This window comes from Saccopteryx bilineata, chromosome 4 (genome assembly GCF_036850765.1).
Source record: "Saccopteryx bilineata isolate mSacBil1 chromosome 4, mSacBil1_pri_phased_curated, whole genome shotgun sequence".
Lineage (NCBI taxonomy): Eukaryota > Metazoa > Chordata > Mammalia > Chiroptera > Emballonuridae > Saccopteryx > Saccopteryx bilineata.
In genome coordinates, this window is record NC_089493.1 from 254148438 (window position 1) to 254165311 (window position 16874).

Consider the following 16874-nt stretch of genomic DNA (forward strand, 5'->3'; position numbering starts at 1 on the left):
TCCTTCCTCCCATTTCCTTGGGCAAAGTTTTTGACCTATGTATATTTTACTATAGAATTTTACGTAAGTAGAATGTAGTTCTTTTGTCTGAACTCCATCAGCATAATAATTTTAAAGTTCATTCATAATGTAGTGTGTAACATTCCTTTTTATTTTGAGCGGTGGTCCAGTGAGTGTGTGTGTGTGTGTGTGTGTGTGTGTATCTGGCTCTCTGTATATATACCATAGTTTATTCTTTTGTCGGTTGAATGGAAATTGAGTTGTTTTTTGGGGAGTGTGCTATTAGAAATGAATCTTCTTTGAATACTCATGAATATGAATATGAATATGAATATGAATATGGATATGTGTATTCGTTTCTTTATTGATCTAGGAGGGAAAAGTCTAGATCATATGGCTGATGGATGTAAAAAAGAAACTGTCAAACTTCTAAAGTGAGTGTACCATTTTACATTCCCACAAATGATGCTTGAAAGTTCTAGTTGCTCTTTATCTTCACCAGTACTTGGTATAATCAGACTTAAATTTTAATTACTCTAACAGACGTGTAATATCATATTGTGGTTTTAATTTGCACTTCCCTGATGATGATGTTGGACATATTTTCATGTGTTTGTTACCTACATAACATTTTAAGTGAGGTATCTGTTCATATCTTTTGCCCGTGTTTTTATTGGGTTGTTTACTTACTGAGCTTGGAAAGTTCCTTATGTATTATACATAAAAGTCCTTTATAAAACATGTTACTTGCAAAATTGTTCTCGCTTCTCTTTTTACTTTCCTAACTGTATTTTGAAAAGTAGAAGTTTTAATATTTATTCACTCCAATTTATCAATGTATTTTTATAGCAGTTCTGCTTTTGTTCTGAAATCCCAAAAATCTCTGCCTAACCACAGGTCACAAAATATTCATTCTATGTTATCTACAGTTTTATAGCATTAAGTCTTACTTTTATGTGTATGATCCACTTTAAGTTGCTTTTGTATTTGTTATACAATATGGGTCAAAGTTACTCTTTTCCATATGGATATCCAATTGTTTTAGCGCAATTTTTAAAAAGACTACATATTCACCACTGAATTGTCTTTGAAATCAGTTGTTGATATATGTGCAGGTCTATTTCTCAATTCTATTCTGATTGTTAAGCATCTTTATGTTTAGTTGTAATCTAGGATTGTATGACTAAAATTTTTGAAAGTGAAAAATAGCAGTCATCAGGTATGTTAGATAAGGAAAAGTTTACTTTTGAGATAATTTTATTTTTTCAAAAACAGTGGGTGTTATGGATTGAATTGCATCCTGCCAAAATCCATATATTGTAGCTCTATCCCTCAAGGTGATGGTATTTGGAGATGAAGCCTTCAGGGAAGTAACTGAGGTGAAATGAGATCATAAGTGTGGAACCTTAACCAATAAGATTAGTACCCTCATAAGAAGAGGAAGAGACAGTAGAGAAGCATCTTTCCAGGGATACTTTCCAGGGACGCACATGGAAAGGCCACATGAGGACACAGCAAGAAGTCTGCCTCTATAAGCCAGAAAGAGAATTCTCATCAGAAACAACCCTGATGATAGTGGACTTCCTAGCCTCCAGAACTGTTAGAAAATTAATTTCTGTGGTTTATTTTTTTACTTTTTTAAAAAAATTTCTGTTGTTTAAGACACCCAGTCTGGTATGTGGTTATGACAGCCTGAGTAGACAAATACAGTGAAATTTGAGTAATTCTTGACAAACTTGAATTTGAAAAACTTGAATCCCCATTAAACATTCTTTAGATCCTTACTTCTATTGATTGGACCACTGCAATAAAGAGGAAAAAAGTCTCGCATTAGTTGTTTTAATGATAATATTGTTAGTTTTGTTGTTTCATATAGCATTTAACTCATCCATGTCATCCCTTCAGGAATAAAGGGGGAGGTGGTCTAATGTGTTGCTCTCTAGAAAAACTTGTAACCTGATTTATACAAATACATTATTATTACTAGAGGAAATGTGCACAGCTTAATGAGAGCAGGTTAGTACATATGTAAAAAAATCAAAATAATTTTTGAAATCATTGCATTGAAAGGGAAGGATGAAATTGACCTGGACATACCGGTAATATATCAAGGACAATGGAAAACTACCAGTCACTTTAAAAATGAGCAATTAGGTTTCTGAGAGCTTATCATGTAAAGGAATAGAGAGGACACAAGAAATTTCAAATTAGATTATTGTAAATAATATAAGAATAAGCAGTTGATGAGAAAAATTAACTTCTGTTGGGGTCTATGGGAAGGATTTTTAAAAAGGATAGATGAAATTTGACATAGTCTTGTAAAGTAATGCTTGAGAAAGCACATCTGGCAGGGGGAGCATCATAGGCAAAGGGAAGAGCTTGGGCTAAGAAAAGGTAGAAAACAAATGAGCCCGAGGAGACTGTAGTTGTCAGAAATAGGAGGTGTTAGAGAACAAGAGGTGTGGTCAGGAGAAAACACTACAGCCTTGAAGAGATACAAACAAACTTCATATTAAGAATACATTTTCTGAAGCATAATAAAATTATATTAACACCTTTCTCCCAAGTATGAAAACACATTTTCCATAATGCTTTACATTTATTTTTAAATTTCCTCCATATATTTGTATAGAGTGTCTACCACCCACCTGGTGTGAAGTAGCCACTACACTCCAGGAGTTCAGCTTTAATGAGGGGAAGCTGAAAGATAAGGAGACAATTACAATTTAGTGTATGGTTTATTAATGACAAAAACTACCTTTATATCATTTCATCAGTGAATCTGAGTTTTGTGAGTGCAGTGAGACAATGCAACACATGTTAAGGGCTTAGTCTCAGGTTATGTGGGGTCCCGCCTCCCACTGCCTCCCATTTGGGTTCCCAGGCTTCCCATATCCCTGTCTCTGCCCGGCCACTGCTGCAATCTTTGCTCCAGCATATGCACTCCTCCCCGAGTCCTGGGGTAGGGGTCCTAGGCACCTGTCCAGGTGTGCACTTGTTCCACCAGGATTCCTGTGATTGAGGGAGCACCAGATTAAATACCAAACAAAAAACATATGACAGGGCAATAGCACGGAAGAAACTTTTTCCTACTTTTTGAATGAGGAATTCTGCATTTTCATTCTGCACTGGGCTCCATAGATTACAACCAGACCTCAGCAACTCTGGGGAAGACACTCGGCTCTTATAAATCAGTTTCCATATCTATAAAATAAGAATAATGGTTCCTATCTGATTGAATTTCTGTGGCTATTTTAACGATAGTTCATACAAAGCATTGGCCCAGCATTTGATTCAATGTTAACGCTCAGTACTACAGGTGTTAAGTATTAATCATTATGTTATCTAATTCAGACTCACTCCCTCATGTCTTCTTTGCCCAAAGGCTAATAGTTTAAAATATCCCTTCCCACAGGTGGTAGCAAATATGCATCCTGGTTTTGCTTTAAATGGTCATCATCTAATTAAACTTTCTTACAGTGTGCAGGAAAATATGTTCATGCCTGAGATATAACGTGAGAGTGAAACAAAAAGTTGTATCTAATAAGGCATGCTGTTCGAGGCACAGGAATCTTCATACACGCTCTAGATCAGTGGTCCCCAACCCCTGGGCTGCGGACCGGTACTGGTCTGTGGGCCATTTGGTACTGGTCCTCAGAGAAAGAATAAATAACTTACATTATTTCCGTTTTATTTATATTTAAGTCTGAACGATGTTTTATTTATTTATTTATTTATTTATTTTAAATTTATTCATTTTATATATTTTTATAAAGATTTTATTTATTCATTATAGAGAGGGGAGAGAGAGAGAGAGAAGGGGGGAGGAGCTGAAAGCATCAACTCCCATATGTGCCTTGAGCAGGCAAGCCCAGGGTTTTGAACCAGCAACCTCAGCATTTCCAGGTTGACACTTTATCCACTGCGCCACCACAGGTCAGGCCCGATGTTTTATTTTTTTTAAAAATGACCAGATTCCCTCTGTTACATCCGTCTAAGACTCACTCTTGATGCTTGTCTCGGTCACGTGATACATTTATTCGTCCCACCCTAAAGGCCAGTCGTGAAAATATTTTCTGACATTAAACCAGTCTGTGGCCCCAAAAAGGTTGGGGACCACTGCTCTAGATCAGTAGTAGTCAACCTGGTCCCCACTGCCCACTAGTGGGCGTTCCAGCTTTCATGGTGGGTAGTAGTGGAGCAACCAAAGTATAAATAAAAAAGAAAGATTTAACTATAGTAAGTTGTTTTATAAAGATTTATTCTGCCAAACTGAAAATCTGACATAAAGTACTTGGTAAGTAATTATTATTTATTATTTTATTTTATTTTATTTTTCTGAAGCTGGAAACGGGGAGAGAGAGTCAGACAGACTCCCGCATGCTTCCGACTGGGACCCACCCAGCACGCCCACCAGGGGGCGACGCTCTGTCCAGACCAGAGCCACTCTAGCGCCTGGGGCAGAGGCCAAAGGAGCCATCCCCAGAGCACAGGCCATCTTTGCTCCAACTGAGCCTCGCTGCGGGAGGGGAAGAGAGAGACAGAGAGGAAGGAGAGGGGGAGGGGTGGAGAAGCAGATGGGCGCTTCTCCTGTGTGCCCTGTCCGGGAATCAAACCCGGGACTTCTACACGCCAGGCCGATGCTCTACCACTGCGCCAACCGGCCAGGGTCGGTAAATAATTATTATTATATGCTTTAACTTGTTGTAACTCTGCTTTATACATTTTATAAAGTAAAGTTACTTCCCTACTTTATAAATCAGCATTACTGTGGAAGTGGTGGGTGGTTAGAAAATTTTTACTACTAACAGAGATACAAAAGTGGTGGTAGGTATAACAAGATTGACTACCCCTGCTCTGGATAAAACTTTGAAGCGCCTGACCAGGCGGTGGCGCAGTGGATAGAGCGTCGGACTGGGACGCAAAGGACCCAGGTTCAAGACCCCAAGGTCACCAGCTTGAGCACGGGATCATCTGGTTTGAGCTCACCAGCTTGGACCCAAGGTTACTGGCATGAGCAACGGGTTACTCGGTCTGCTGTAGCCCCACAGTCAAGGCACATATGAGAGCGCACTCAATGAACAACTAAAGTGTCGCAACAAAAAAAACTGATGATTAATGCTTCTCATCTCTCTTTGTTCCTGTCTGTCTGTCCCTATCTCTGTCTTTGTAAAAAAACAAAAAAAAACAAAAAAACCCAAAAAACTTTGAGGCAAAAACTAGTGGGTCAAGTGATGCTTTTTCATAAAAACTATCTCATCTTCACTGGGACGTAAAAATCAAGGTCCTTAAAAGGCGGGCCCAGTTTACAAGTGAATACAATAAATTCAGCTACCTGAAAACCTCATGCATGGCTACAAACATCGCTGGGCTCCCAGTGGGCAACTTGCCCACTCTTGGTTTCCATAGAAACGCACAATTCCCCCACGAAGCATTCTGCTCTGGAAATTATTCTCTTACAGTTTCGTTCTTCCCTTCAGAGTCAGTGTCCCTTTTGTTCTTGCATTGATTAGTTAAACGACTGATGAATTTTGGGCTAAGGAGGCCGCCGTTGAGGGGGCGTGGCGACGCAGGCGCCGTACGGCAGATACTGCTCACGTGCCGCCCGCGGCGGATTGTCTTCCTGGGTCTACTATGGCATCGCCAGGGATTCTGAACCTCAATAACGAGGTGAGCACCGAGGTCTGGGAGCGTGTGGGGCGGACCTTTAGGGCATTCTGAAGGGCGCGTGGCCTGGCCGGGGTAGGGATAGAGAGTGCGGTGGGAGGAGCTTCTTGGTGGGCCCAGGTGGTTTTTCTGTAACTTGGAGTAGGGCAGCGGTTACTCCCCTCCGCGGTTTCTAGGTACCTTAAGCAAGAGACCTGTCCCTGGCCGTCAGGATGACTTAGTATTTGGGGGACTTTGAAGAGATCATTTGATCTCTATACTCAGTGTCCTCGTCTATATAACGAAACTCGCGGTAATATAGTGCCTACCTTGCAAGATTTTGAGAATTAAGTTACCTGAATTAGCTAAAGTGTTTGCACAGAGCATAACAATAAACTCAGCACACATTACCTGCCTTATGTATCATCTCCTAAAAATTTGCTGATTACTACTGAGAGCAGATCTTTTTTGGAGATGTGCATCAGTACCTCATTTCTTCCAGCTACTACCCCGTTTCTTCAATTTACAAGTAAAACTTTAAGAGTTGTTGATACTTGTTTCCCCCAGTTCCCCTTCTTTCCTTCTCTTAAAATCCAGTCTCAAACATTTGCCCTCATCACCTCCACCATAACATGCTGATGTCACCAGGTTGTCATTTCTGCCACTATTCTTTTTCTAGTTTCTGACTCTATTCAAGGGAGTCATAAGTCGTATCAATGCTAAAATTAAGTTGGAAAAACAAGAATCAAATGATCCCACAGCTACAGCAAAGGAAGTTCCTTTTCTTCTTTAAGGGATATATGTGTCTGCTATAAGCAACTCACTGTACATGTTACATATTTGTGTAAGGCAGGGGTCCCCAAACTTTTTACACAGGGGGCCAGTTCACTGTCCCTCAGACCGTTGGAGGGCCAGACTATAAAAAAAACTATGAATAAATCCCTATGCACACTGCACATATCTTATTTTAAAGTAAAAAAACAAAACGGGAACAAATACAATATTTAAAATAAAGAACAAGTAAATTTAAATCAACAAACTGACCAGTATTTCAATGGGAACTATAGGTCTGCTTTTGGCTAATGAGATGGTCAATGTGCTCCTCTCACTGACCATCAATGAAAGAGGTGACCCTTCTGGAAGTCGGCAGGGGCCAGATAAATGGCCTCAGGGGGCCACATGCGGCCCGCGGGCCGTAGTTTGGGGACCCCTGGTGTAAGGCATACTTTATATATATTTTCAAGCAATCGGTACTCAGGTAGGAAAGGTAAACAACACTCACCGATGATATAGAAAAACTAGTGCAGAAAAGTTTCCAAAGATGGTAGAACGAAGTGAGTACAGTATTTGTTTTGTTCTTGGTATTAGAGGCTCTTATGCAGAGATTTCAGTCAGTGATTCATTGAAGGGGGAGAGGGCATTACAGGCAGATGGACCACTATAAGCAGGGAAGGGCTGGTAATAGGAGAACACTTGAATGATATAGGCGGGGTAGATAACTCTCCATTGAGGAAAACCTGTGGGATAAATGAAGTAAGAAATTGAACTGAAATATATCACTTCCTTGCTGTCAGGCTAACAAGTCTGGATTTTACTTGGCAGTGGAGTACAGGGTTTATTGGAGAGGGAAACTCTAAAGGTGTTCAGTATATATTCGTAAACATAGGTTAAGCTTGTGCTAATTCCACAAAATACTTGGTGGGCTTTTTTTTTGCATTAGGTTACGGATGGGGTGTAAAAGGCCTTAATTGGAGTGATGTCCTTGGGAGTTCACTGGAAATACTAGTGAGTTCCTGTTCAATTTTGAAATTATTCTGAGAGTAATAGTGACTTATATCACTCCTCACTAAGGCTCTTTCTTTTTCCACATAGCTAATTTCCAGGCCTCTTCAAAATAGTTGAAATTTGACCTTTAGGAAGTCTTCAGTAATTCACCTAAGTCCAGGCTAAGTGTTCTCTATGTGACCAGAGTGCTTTCTATACGTTTGCCCGTTTCTCTCTTTTTGTGTGTATGTCTATCAGGTACAACATACATGCTCTAAAAATATTTGCTGGGTGACTAAATGAACTTATCAAATTAGGAAGTTTACATGACCCATCCTACAGTAAATCTTTTATGTTCTAACACGAAAGAAGAGATGATAGAAGGTATGATAATTTTAAATTAATGGAAGAAAAACTACAAAGAGAAAAACAAATATAGATTTGTCCACATAAAATTTGAAATACATGCCAAAGAGGGAAAAAAAGACAAAACCAATTAGGAAAAAACTGCAAACTTAAATGGCTAATATCATTACTGTAAAATACCATACTTCCTCATGTGTAAGACATAACCTTTTTTCGAAAAATTTGGGGTCTAAAAACTGGGTGCGTCCTATACAGTGGTTGTAGATTTTTTTACTTGCATTTCCTGCTTTTTCGCTCTTGTTTTTGCACTCATTGTTGAAGACAGTGATTCATCATCAGACACAGATGAGGACAAGCTAATGAATGGGATTTTTTACAGTGATGAGGTGTTGTTTCAATTTTATGATGAATAAAACTTGAGTTCAGTAACTTTATGTAATACTTTTTTTTTTTCAAATTTCGTGCCCCGAATTAAGGTGCCTCTTTTACATGGAGAAATACAGTAGCTCATGGCAATTAAGTGAAACCATGTTATAGAAAATTGGTAAAAAATGAATTAACTTCTCCAAGAAAGAAATATATCTAAAAAAGAGTTCAAATTCGCTGTTATCTTTTCACATTTTCTTATTACTTTTTCATCCCCAGCCCTATCCTAGTTCAAGTTGTATCTCCCACAAACGCTATGTATTCGCGTCCCAGTTACTTGACTGTGATTCTTCTTTCTCTCCAATCTCATCTCCATAGTGCAGCTGGGGTGCTCACTTCAAAACCTAAATCTAATCATGTGACTTTCTTGCCTAGTGCCCCCACACCCCCAGCTCTGTTTCTGTATTCAAGTCCATTTGCCCTCTATCCACTGTTCCTGCACAGCGCTTGGCAGGTCCTGTGCACGTGCTGTTCCTTTAACTGTTTCCCTCTTGGTCCATTTCATACTTGTCACTTTCTCAGGGAAGGCATTCTTGATATAAGCTCTTGTAAGACAATTCACTTCTTTTTTTTTTTTTTTTTTTTTTTTTATTCATTTTCGAGAGGAGAGGGAGAGACAGAGAGAGAGAAGTGGGGGAGGAGCTGGAAGCATCAACTCCCATATATGCCTTGACCAGGCAAGCCCAGGGTTTCGAACCTGCGACCTCAGCATTTCTAGGTCGACACTTTATCCACTGCGCCACCACAGGTCAGGCGACAATTCACTTCTTTTTAGCGCTTGTAATAGTTGCTTAGTGTCTGTGAATGTGTGAGAGATTTTTTATTCCTTCCATTTACACATAAGTTTTTGTTCGTTATCATATCCTCGGTACCTATCTGTTGAATGAATAATTTGAGGCATCATTTTTATGATCCTTAATAAATTAACTCTCCTTAATTGAGATCCAGGAATGTGTTTCAGGGATACTATACTTGCCTGAAATTATGTGTAACTTGTTTGCATGTCTGTTTCTGGGGGACATCTTTAGATGTTCATCAGATTCCCAAACATCTATAAATCTCTGGTATTATCTTTGGATATTGGCACTCATATCCATGATATATTTGATTGGATTACTTGTATTGTAATTTTTTATGTTTTTTTTTTAGAGTTTTTACATTGTATTTACTATATTTTCCCATGTATAAGATACACTCTTTTTTTTGACAATTTTGGGTTCTAAAAACTGGGTGCGTCTTATACAGTGGTTGTAGTTATTTTTACTTTCATTTCTCGCTTTTTCGTGCTTGTTTTTTTTTCAAATTTCGGGCTCCAAAATTAAGGTGCATCTTACACATGGGGAACATCTTATACATGGGGAAATATAATTACCCAAAATGCCTTTTGTGAAAATAAAAGCCTGCCTCCAAGAGACACCTATTATGCTAACTTTCAATGTCTCTACCTTTAATAATTCCATTCTTCTTAAAAAAAATTTCCAAGGATAAATTTAGACTGACGTTTTATAGAATACTTCTTAACTCTAGGCCCTTAAAATATGTTTATTCTTACTCTGGCCAGTTGCTCAGTGGATAGAATGTTTAGCAGGTGTGCAGACATCCCGGGTTCGATCCCCACTCAGGGCACACATGAGAAATGACCATCGTCTGATTTTCCCCTCCCTTTCCCCTCCGTCTTCCCCCTCTCATAGCCAGTGGCTTGATTGGCCTGAGCATCAGCCTCAGGAGCTGAGGGATACCTCCGTTGATTTGAGCATCACCCCAGATAGGGTTGCAGGTGGGAGGGAGGGGGGGATCCCCTGTCGAAGCGCATGCGGGAGCCTGTCTGTATCTCCCCTCCTCTCAAAAAATAAAAAATAATAATTCCCGGCCAGGGCACACAGGAGAAGCGCCCATTTGCTTCTCCACCCCTCCTCTGCGCTTTCCTCTCTGTCTCTCTCTTCCCCTCCCGCAGCCAAGGCTCCATTGGAGCAACGATGGCCCGGGCGCTGGGGATGGCTCTGTGGCCTCTGCCTCAGGCGCTATAGTAGCTCTGGTCGCAACATGGCGATGCCCCGGAGGGGCAGAGCATCGCCCCCTGGTGGGCAGAGCTTCGCACTTGGTGGGCGTGCCCGGTGGATCCCGGTCGGGCGCATGCGGGAGTCTGTCTGACTGTCTCTCCCTGTTTCCAGCTTCAGAAAAATGGAAAAAAAAAAAATAATAATAATAATTTGTTTATTCTCCTGAAGTAATGTGACAATTTACCTTTTTTTAAAAAAAAAATAAACCATCACTTTTTTCTTCATTTTATGGTTATTTAATGCATGGTTTGTCTTCACCAGTAAAAGTACTGTTGTGGACTTTGAAGGGAGGATATTTAACTGACTTATCACAGCAACTTTCCTAACCCCTGGCATAGTATCTTGTCTACAGTTAGTAACGGGTAAATACTTGTACAGATGAAAGTATTGATAACTAACTCAACTTGAGGTTAATATTCAAAGGAGGGGGAAAATCTTCTACATGTAGACTTTTTTCCCTCCCTTTTCAGTAGAGCTAGAGAAAGGATACACAATTGAAAATAATAATGCTGTTGTACTATTTGTGAGTAATGAATTTGCAAAACTAGAACTCAGTTTGTTCCACTCAGCTGTTTCTTTATGTAGCAGTGATATGTAATAACAGAATTAGGAGATGAAATAATCTGATTGGGTACTTGGATTCGATACAAGGGCTTTTATATAAAACTAATGTTATGTTTTTCTTGACAGCAGATTACCAACAAGCCCTTTAGAAAGTTATTTTCCATTTTCTGTAAGATAGTAAATGTAGAAGCTAATGTGCCAGAGAACATAATGATTTGCCTCCACATATTGTAACAGATAAGAATGTCAAAAATTATGTTTGTATTTTGAAGTTGCAAAGCTCCTAATTTATAATTGTGTAGTACTTTTTAATAATTTCTACTGAAGTGGTAAATCAGGATCCACCCATAGGAAGAGAACCATTTTCTGTTTTTTTAAACTGTTCTGGGAAGTTTTGCTAGGTGGCAGCATATTCTCAATAATAATTAACTTGTAAATAATTACCAAGCACTCTAGAATTTTTAAAGTGTTACTCATCAGAAATAAAAAGAACTGTATTGAAGTGATAATGGCCAAATAAAAAACCCTCTGTATGAAACAATAATTTTGTTAATTATCAAATAGTTCAAATATATGGAAATGATCTAACAAATGTCCTTGTAATCTATTTCCTATATTGAGCAAATGTCAGTAGTTTGCCATATTAGAATGCTTAATTTCACTCACTATTTATTCAAAATCAGAAATAATTGATTTTAGTGTTATTTTCTCATCCATAGTTTTCATACTTTTAATAACATACATACCTATCCTTATACCTAGTGTTGTATATTTTTAAACTTTGTATGTGGTATTGGGCACATATCAATCACTCTAGGAGTTTTTTCACTATTTTTAAGTTTTACCCATGATAATACATGCAGATCTATTGCATTGGTTTAAAATATTACTGTGTATACTTTATATAAAATTTATCTATTATGCAACATTTTGTAAGACTGCTGCAATGAATAGTCTTGTGCATAACCTTTTGCTATTATTGGGGGTGTGTCTTTCTACCTAGATTCCTAGAAGTAGGATTTTTTTAGGTATTGCCAAAGTTTCCTCTGGAAGGAGTTTATCAGTTTGCATTCCTACCAGCAGTGTGTGAAAGTGACTTTTTCCTCACAGCCTCACCAACAGAATGTGTTGTCATAGTTTTTTGTTACTGCCAATCTGATAGATGAGTAATGAATAACCAGGAGATTTAATGTATTATGAGAAACACAGAATGTACTCAGATTTTTCCTAGCACTGTAAGCTCCCCGAGAACAATACTAGCTCTTGTAGTAATTGTTTTCTACTGAACATGGGTTTTTGTTACAGGTTAATTCAAATGAATGGCAAAGTCAGTGCATTACCAAGAGAAACTGGGTAGTTAACTGGCTAACAGATAGTCAACTAAGAGTCAATTTACCCATCCCCCACCCAAATTTCCAGTTGTAAAATATAGTCACATAGTCAATAATATTGTTATAACTATCTATGTATGTGTCTGCTGAGTACTGGACTTAATTGGAGTGATCACTTCATAAGGTTTATAAATCTCTAATCACTATGTTGTACACTTGAAACTAATAATATTGTATGTCACATGTAAATGGAAAATAAATTAATTTTTTAAAATGGCACTATTGAGCCCTGCCCAGTTAACTCAGTTGGTTAAAAATGTCATCCAAAACAAGGTCACAGGTTCGATCCCCAATCAGGGCACACATGAGAAGCAGCCAATGAGTGCACAACTGAGTGGAACAACAAATGAATATTTCCCTTTACCCTCCGGTCTCTTTCCTTTCCTTTCTCTGTCTCTCTGAAAACAAGAAAGAAATTAAGCCCTGGCGGGATGGCTCGGTTGTTTGGAGCGTTGCCCTGTTGCACTGGAGGTTGCTGATTGGATTCCCCAGTCAGGGCAAATACAGGAGCAGTTCTATATTCCTTTCTCTCTCCCTGTCTCTCTCTCTCTCTCTCAAAAAAAAGGCAGTATTATAATTAAACACACCTATTTCAAACTTTTAATGAAAACATTTAAATGCAAAAATAATTCATCCCGGGCCTGTGGGCTGAGTGGTAGAGTGTCGACCCAGCATGTAGAAGTCCTGGGTTTGATTACTGGTCACAGCACACAGGAGAAGCAACCATCTGCTTGTCTTCCTCTCCCCCTTCTCTCTCTCTCTTCCCTTCCTGCAGCCATAACTCAGTTGGTTCCGGCTGCTGAGGAAGGCTCTGTAGAGCCTCCACCTCAGGTGCTTAAAATAGCTCAGTTGCTAGCATAGGCCCCAGATGGGGTCGCTGAGTGGATCTTGGTCCGGCGCATGGGGGAGTCTATTTTCCCTCCTCTCACTTAAATAATCATAAAAAATAATAATCAATTCAAGTAGTATTTACTTTGTGTTCCAGTGTTTGTTCTCAGCTTTGTAGAACAGAAACTTGCTTAACATTGTCATTGCAGAAGTATAGCTCATCCTCTCAAAAGAAATTTACATTAAACATAAGCTTATAGGAGGCGATATTAAGGGGAAAAAACCATTTATTCAGAAATATATCTAACATAGCAGTAATGCTGTCATTGTCAAATATATTTTTTCCTATCTCTAATTTACATCAGCTGCTTGGAATATAGAACCACAGAAAAGGTTTTAATTGCATGATTCATCGTTGGGCTATGCTACATCTATCCCTGTAATTGAGGTATTCCAGTACAATTTGGAATCTCCTTGAATTGGACACTGCCAGCTTTTGTTTTTGTGGTTCCCTTTCCTGTGTTTATGTTGTTTCTTCCTCATATGCTTACATAGTGTTTTCCCAAGTGGGTATATATTAGCTTTCCACTTAATTTATTTTAGGTCAGATTTTCGTACAGTCTGTTGAAGGAGAGATCCATGTTCTATTACTATGTTCAGATTTCACAGGTTAACTGAAGGTATTATCTGTATCGACAGGTTTTAGGTGACACCTCACGTTCAGCACATGTGTGTGTTTGTGGGTGTGTGTTTTCACTCCTGCTCTTGGAGATTATAATAGAAAGTGCATTCTGTTGCTGCTTGGAAGCACTTAGGCTAGGCTTCTCAGTGTTGTGGTCATGACCTCCTGCTTTGTCCTTCAGTTTCTGTCATCAGACTCTTTTCCTTCTACTTTTCTTTCACTTTGTTTTTTTGTCTGTCAGCACATTTCGTTTCCATTATTATGTCTCTTTGCTCATATTTCTATCCTTATTTCCCTCCCAAACAATATCATATTCTTGTTGCATTTCTAACAGTGATAGTTTTATTTGCTTTTGGTTGGAGAATTCACCAAAGTATATTGCTTGGCTTTCTGATGGTATTAGTTGTTTTAGTCCTGTTTGTTGATTTCTGGCTTATCTGTCAACCAGCTTCATAATCTTCATAAGAAAATGATTTTTCTTAACTAAACGGCTATTGGTAGCTGTTTATCAGTTTTGCAAAAGTAAATTTAAACACTTGAAGAAAGCTAAGTGCTTGGGGTGAGCAGCTGTGAGAAAAATAAAAGTATAATTCAATTTTTACATAAAATGAATATACTTATTTTTTAACATATTAAACATCAAATTTTCCTACTGCCTGTACACAAATACTGAGAAAGTTAATAACCTAGAAAAGCATTCTTTGACATTGACATCAAACTGAGTACACGAAGCATTCCCTTTGCTTTTAGATTCCCTTATGCAGTAATGATAAACATAGTACTTCTTAAATTGGAATTTTAAAATTGGAGTCTGGCTTTCCCATGATTGGAATGTAACCGAGGACCAACTCTGCCCACTGCTTATTAGTTAAGTTTGGTTAACAGTGGTTAGTAAATGATATATAATCTCATGCACCTGCAGGGTACAGCAATTAGAAACATTTTTAATATATTTTAATGCAAAATTTATCTCATTATTAATTTATTTTATGAATGACTTAACTTTCAAGCAACATATCATTAAACTTCTTTTATGTTTATAAAATGTCACAATTCTTTTTTTTCCCCACTGAAATGTAGTCTAAGTGGCTTTTCATTTATACAAGTATGATTTTTTTCTAAATAGATCTGATTTTGGAACAGATGCGAAAGGAATGAACATACCTAGTGGAAAAGAAACCTGATTACTCTGCATTGTTACTGTATTTGTTTGATTTGTCGGACATTTAAGGAACAGTATGATGACCAGAATATATATACCAGTACATTTATTTAGGAAAATAAGATCCATTTAGTAAATTACATTTTCTACATTTTTGCTACTTCGTGGTGTCCCACATCTTATACTTCAGCCGGATACTTGTTAGAAATTGACAATCTCAGGTCCTGCCCCAGACCTACAGGATTGGATCTGCTTTCTAACAATCCCCAGGTAATTTAGTACACATTAGTTTTCGGAAGCACAACTCTGAGTCACTGATTGTATTGTAATGAATGTAGGATTGTGCTTTGGTCTCAGTGTTTGTGTCACCTCAGCATTCATACTTGAAACCTAATCCCCAAGGTGATGGTATTAGGAGGAGGGGGTCTTTCGGATGTGAGTAGATCATGAGGGTAAAGTTCTCACGAGTGGGATTATTGCCCTTATGAAAGAATGAAAGGACCCCGAGGGGCTCCCTTGTCCATTGCACCATGGAGGACACGGTAGACCCAGTTTGTGGACCAGGAAGAGGCTCTCACCAAACACTAATTCCGCTGGAGCCTTGATCTTGGACTTCCAGCCTTCGGAAATGTGAGAAAAAGATGTCTATTTTTTATAAGCCAGAAGTAAATTAATTTTTAAATAAGTGTGGATGAACAAGTGAGTATTGCTGCCTTTCTCATCATTTATTTAACAAATATTTATTGAACACATTTAACTGTATATCATCCGCTATAATAGATGTTAAGACACAGTGTTGAGTAGAGCAAGACACTTGACTTTCATTGAATTTATGACTTATTGGGAGAAAGAGACATTAAATATAATCCTACTAAAATTAAAGTATTAAACATAAAATAATGTTCATGGTAAATTCTGTAAGCACTCTAAATGCCTATAATTGCCTATAATTGAATTTTCACACCTCAGGGAGGCCAAAAAAGACTTGACTGAGAAATGACAATTGGGCCAATATCAGAAGGGTAAATGTTAATAAGCTAACATGGGAAGAAGGAGCATCCCTACCAGGGGAAACAGCAGGTGTAAAGACTTGGTGATAGATGTGAACATAGTAAGGACAAAAGACTGGAAAAGGGCCCATGTGGTCAATCTAAGAACAATTGGAGTCCACTGGAGAGAGTTAAAGGTGTGACATGATACCTGTATATTAAAAATGTATCCTGCTCTCTACGCTTCTCTGACTCTGTTTTGCTTGTCAGTTCATTTTGTCCATTAGATTCCACAGATGAGTGACATTATATAGAACTTGTCTTTCTCTGACTGGCTTATTTTGCTTAGCATAATACTGTCCAGGTCCATCCAGGTCCATCCATGCTCTCATAAAGGGTAAGATTTCCTTCATTTTTATCACCACATAGTATTCCATTGTGTAAATATACCATAGCTTTTTTATCCATTCATGTAGTATTGATGAACACTTGGGCTGTTTCCACATCCTGGTTATTGTAAATAATACTGCAATCATTTCAGTAAAAAGGATAAAATTGTATTCTAACTTAGTTACGGATAACAGAAGAGGGGCAAGGAGGATTTAGATAAACCAGTTGTTACCAGTAACTCAACCAAGAGAGCTAGGACATTAAGATAGAAAAAAAAGGTGGTCCAACTTGAGAGATAATTAGGCAATAAAATTAGCAGGACTTGGTAATAGATTTATTGTGAGGGATTTAGAAGTGAGAGCTATCCATAATGAGCCCCAAGTTTCTAACTGAGAAGATTGTTTCATTCCTTGAAACATATTGTAGAACACCAAAAAAGAGATCTGTGTAGTTGGGAGTGAAGAACATGGGTTGAAGTGTGAGATGGAAGTGGGTTTAAGCATACCCCAAAGGAACTGTCAAGTAGTGGTACTTTTGGGTCTGGAGCCTAAAGAGATCTCAGCTGAAGGAAGAAATTTTTGAATCATCTTTGTTTAGGTGGCAAAT

The 16874-nt window shown here is 38.3% G+C and overlaps 1 protein-coding gene and 1 long non-coding RNA gene across 5 annotated transcripts in view; one reads left to right on the forward strand and one right to left on the reverse strand.

Moving 5' to 3' along the window:
- Window positions 1-1091: 1091 nt before the first annotated feature.
- LOC136336353 (uncharacterized) lies at window positions 1092-5498 on the reverse strand. Of its 3 annotated transcripts, none has more exons than XR_010731431.1 (4): window positions 5336-5498; window positions 3094-3204; window positions 2649-2700; window positions 1092-1529 (listed from the first exon to the last, which is right to left on the reverse strand). It is a non-coding gene; the product is annotated as an uncharacterized lncRNA (long non-coding RNA). The 3 variants fall into 3 exon arrangements; XR_010731429.1 differs by lacking the exon at window positions 1092-1529 and adding an exon at window positions 1644-1802; XR_010731430.1 differs by lacking the exons at window positions 1092-1529; window positions 2649-2700 and adding an exon at window positions 2745-3012.
- Window positions 5499-5588: 90 nt separating this feature from the next.
- Window positions 5589-16874, forward strand: part of SRFBP1 (serum response factor binding protein 1) — an 82880-nt gene continuing 71594 nt past the window's right edge. For both annotated transcript variants that reach the window (XM_066274179.1, XM_066274180.1), the window contains exon 1: window positions 5589-5670. In XM_066274179.1, the coding sequence (XP_066130276.1) occupies window positions 5635-5670 (36 nt within the window). In that variant the 5' untranslated portion in view covers window positions 5589-5634. The remainder of the gene's footprint in view (window positions 5671-16874) is intronic.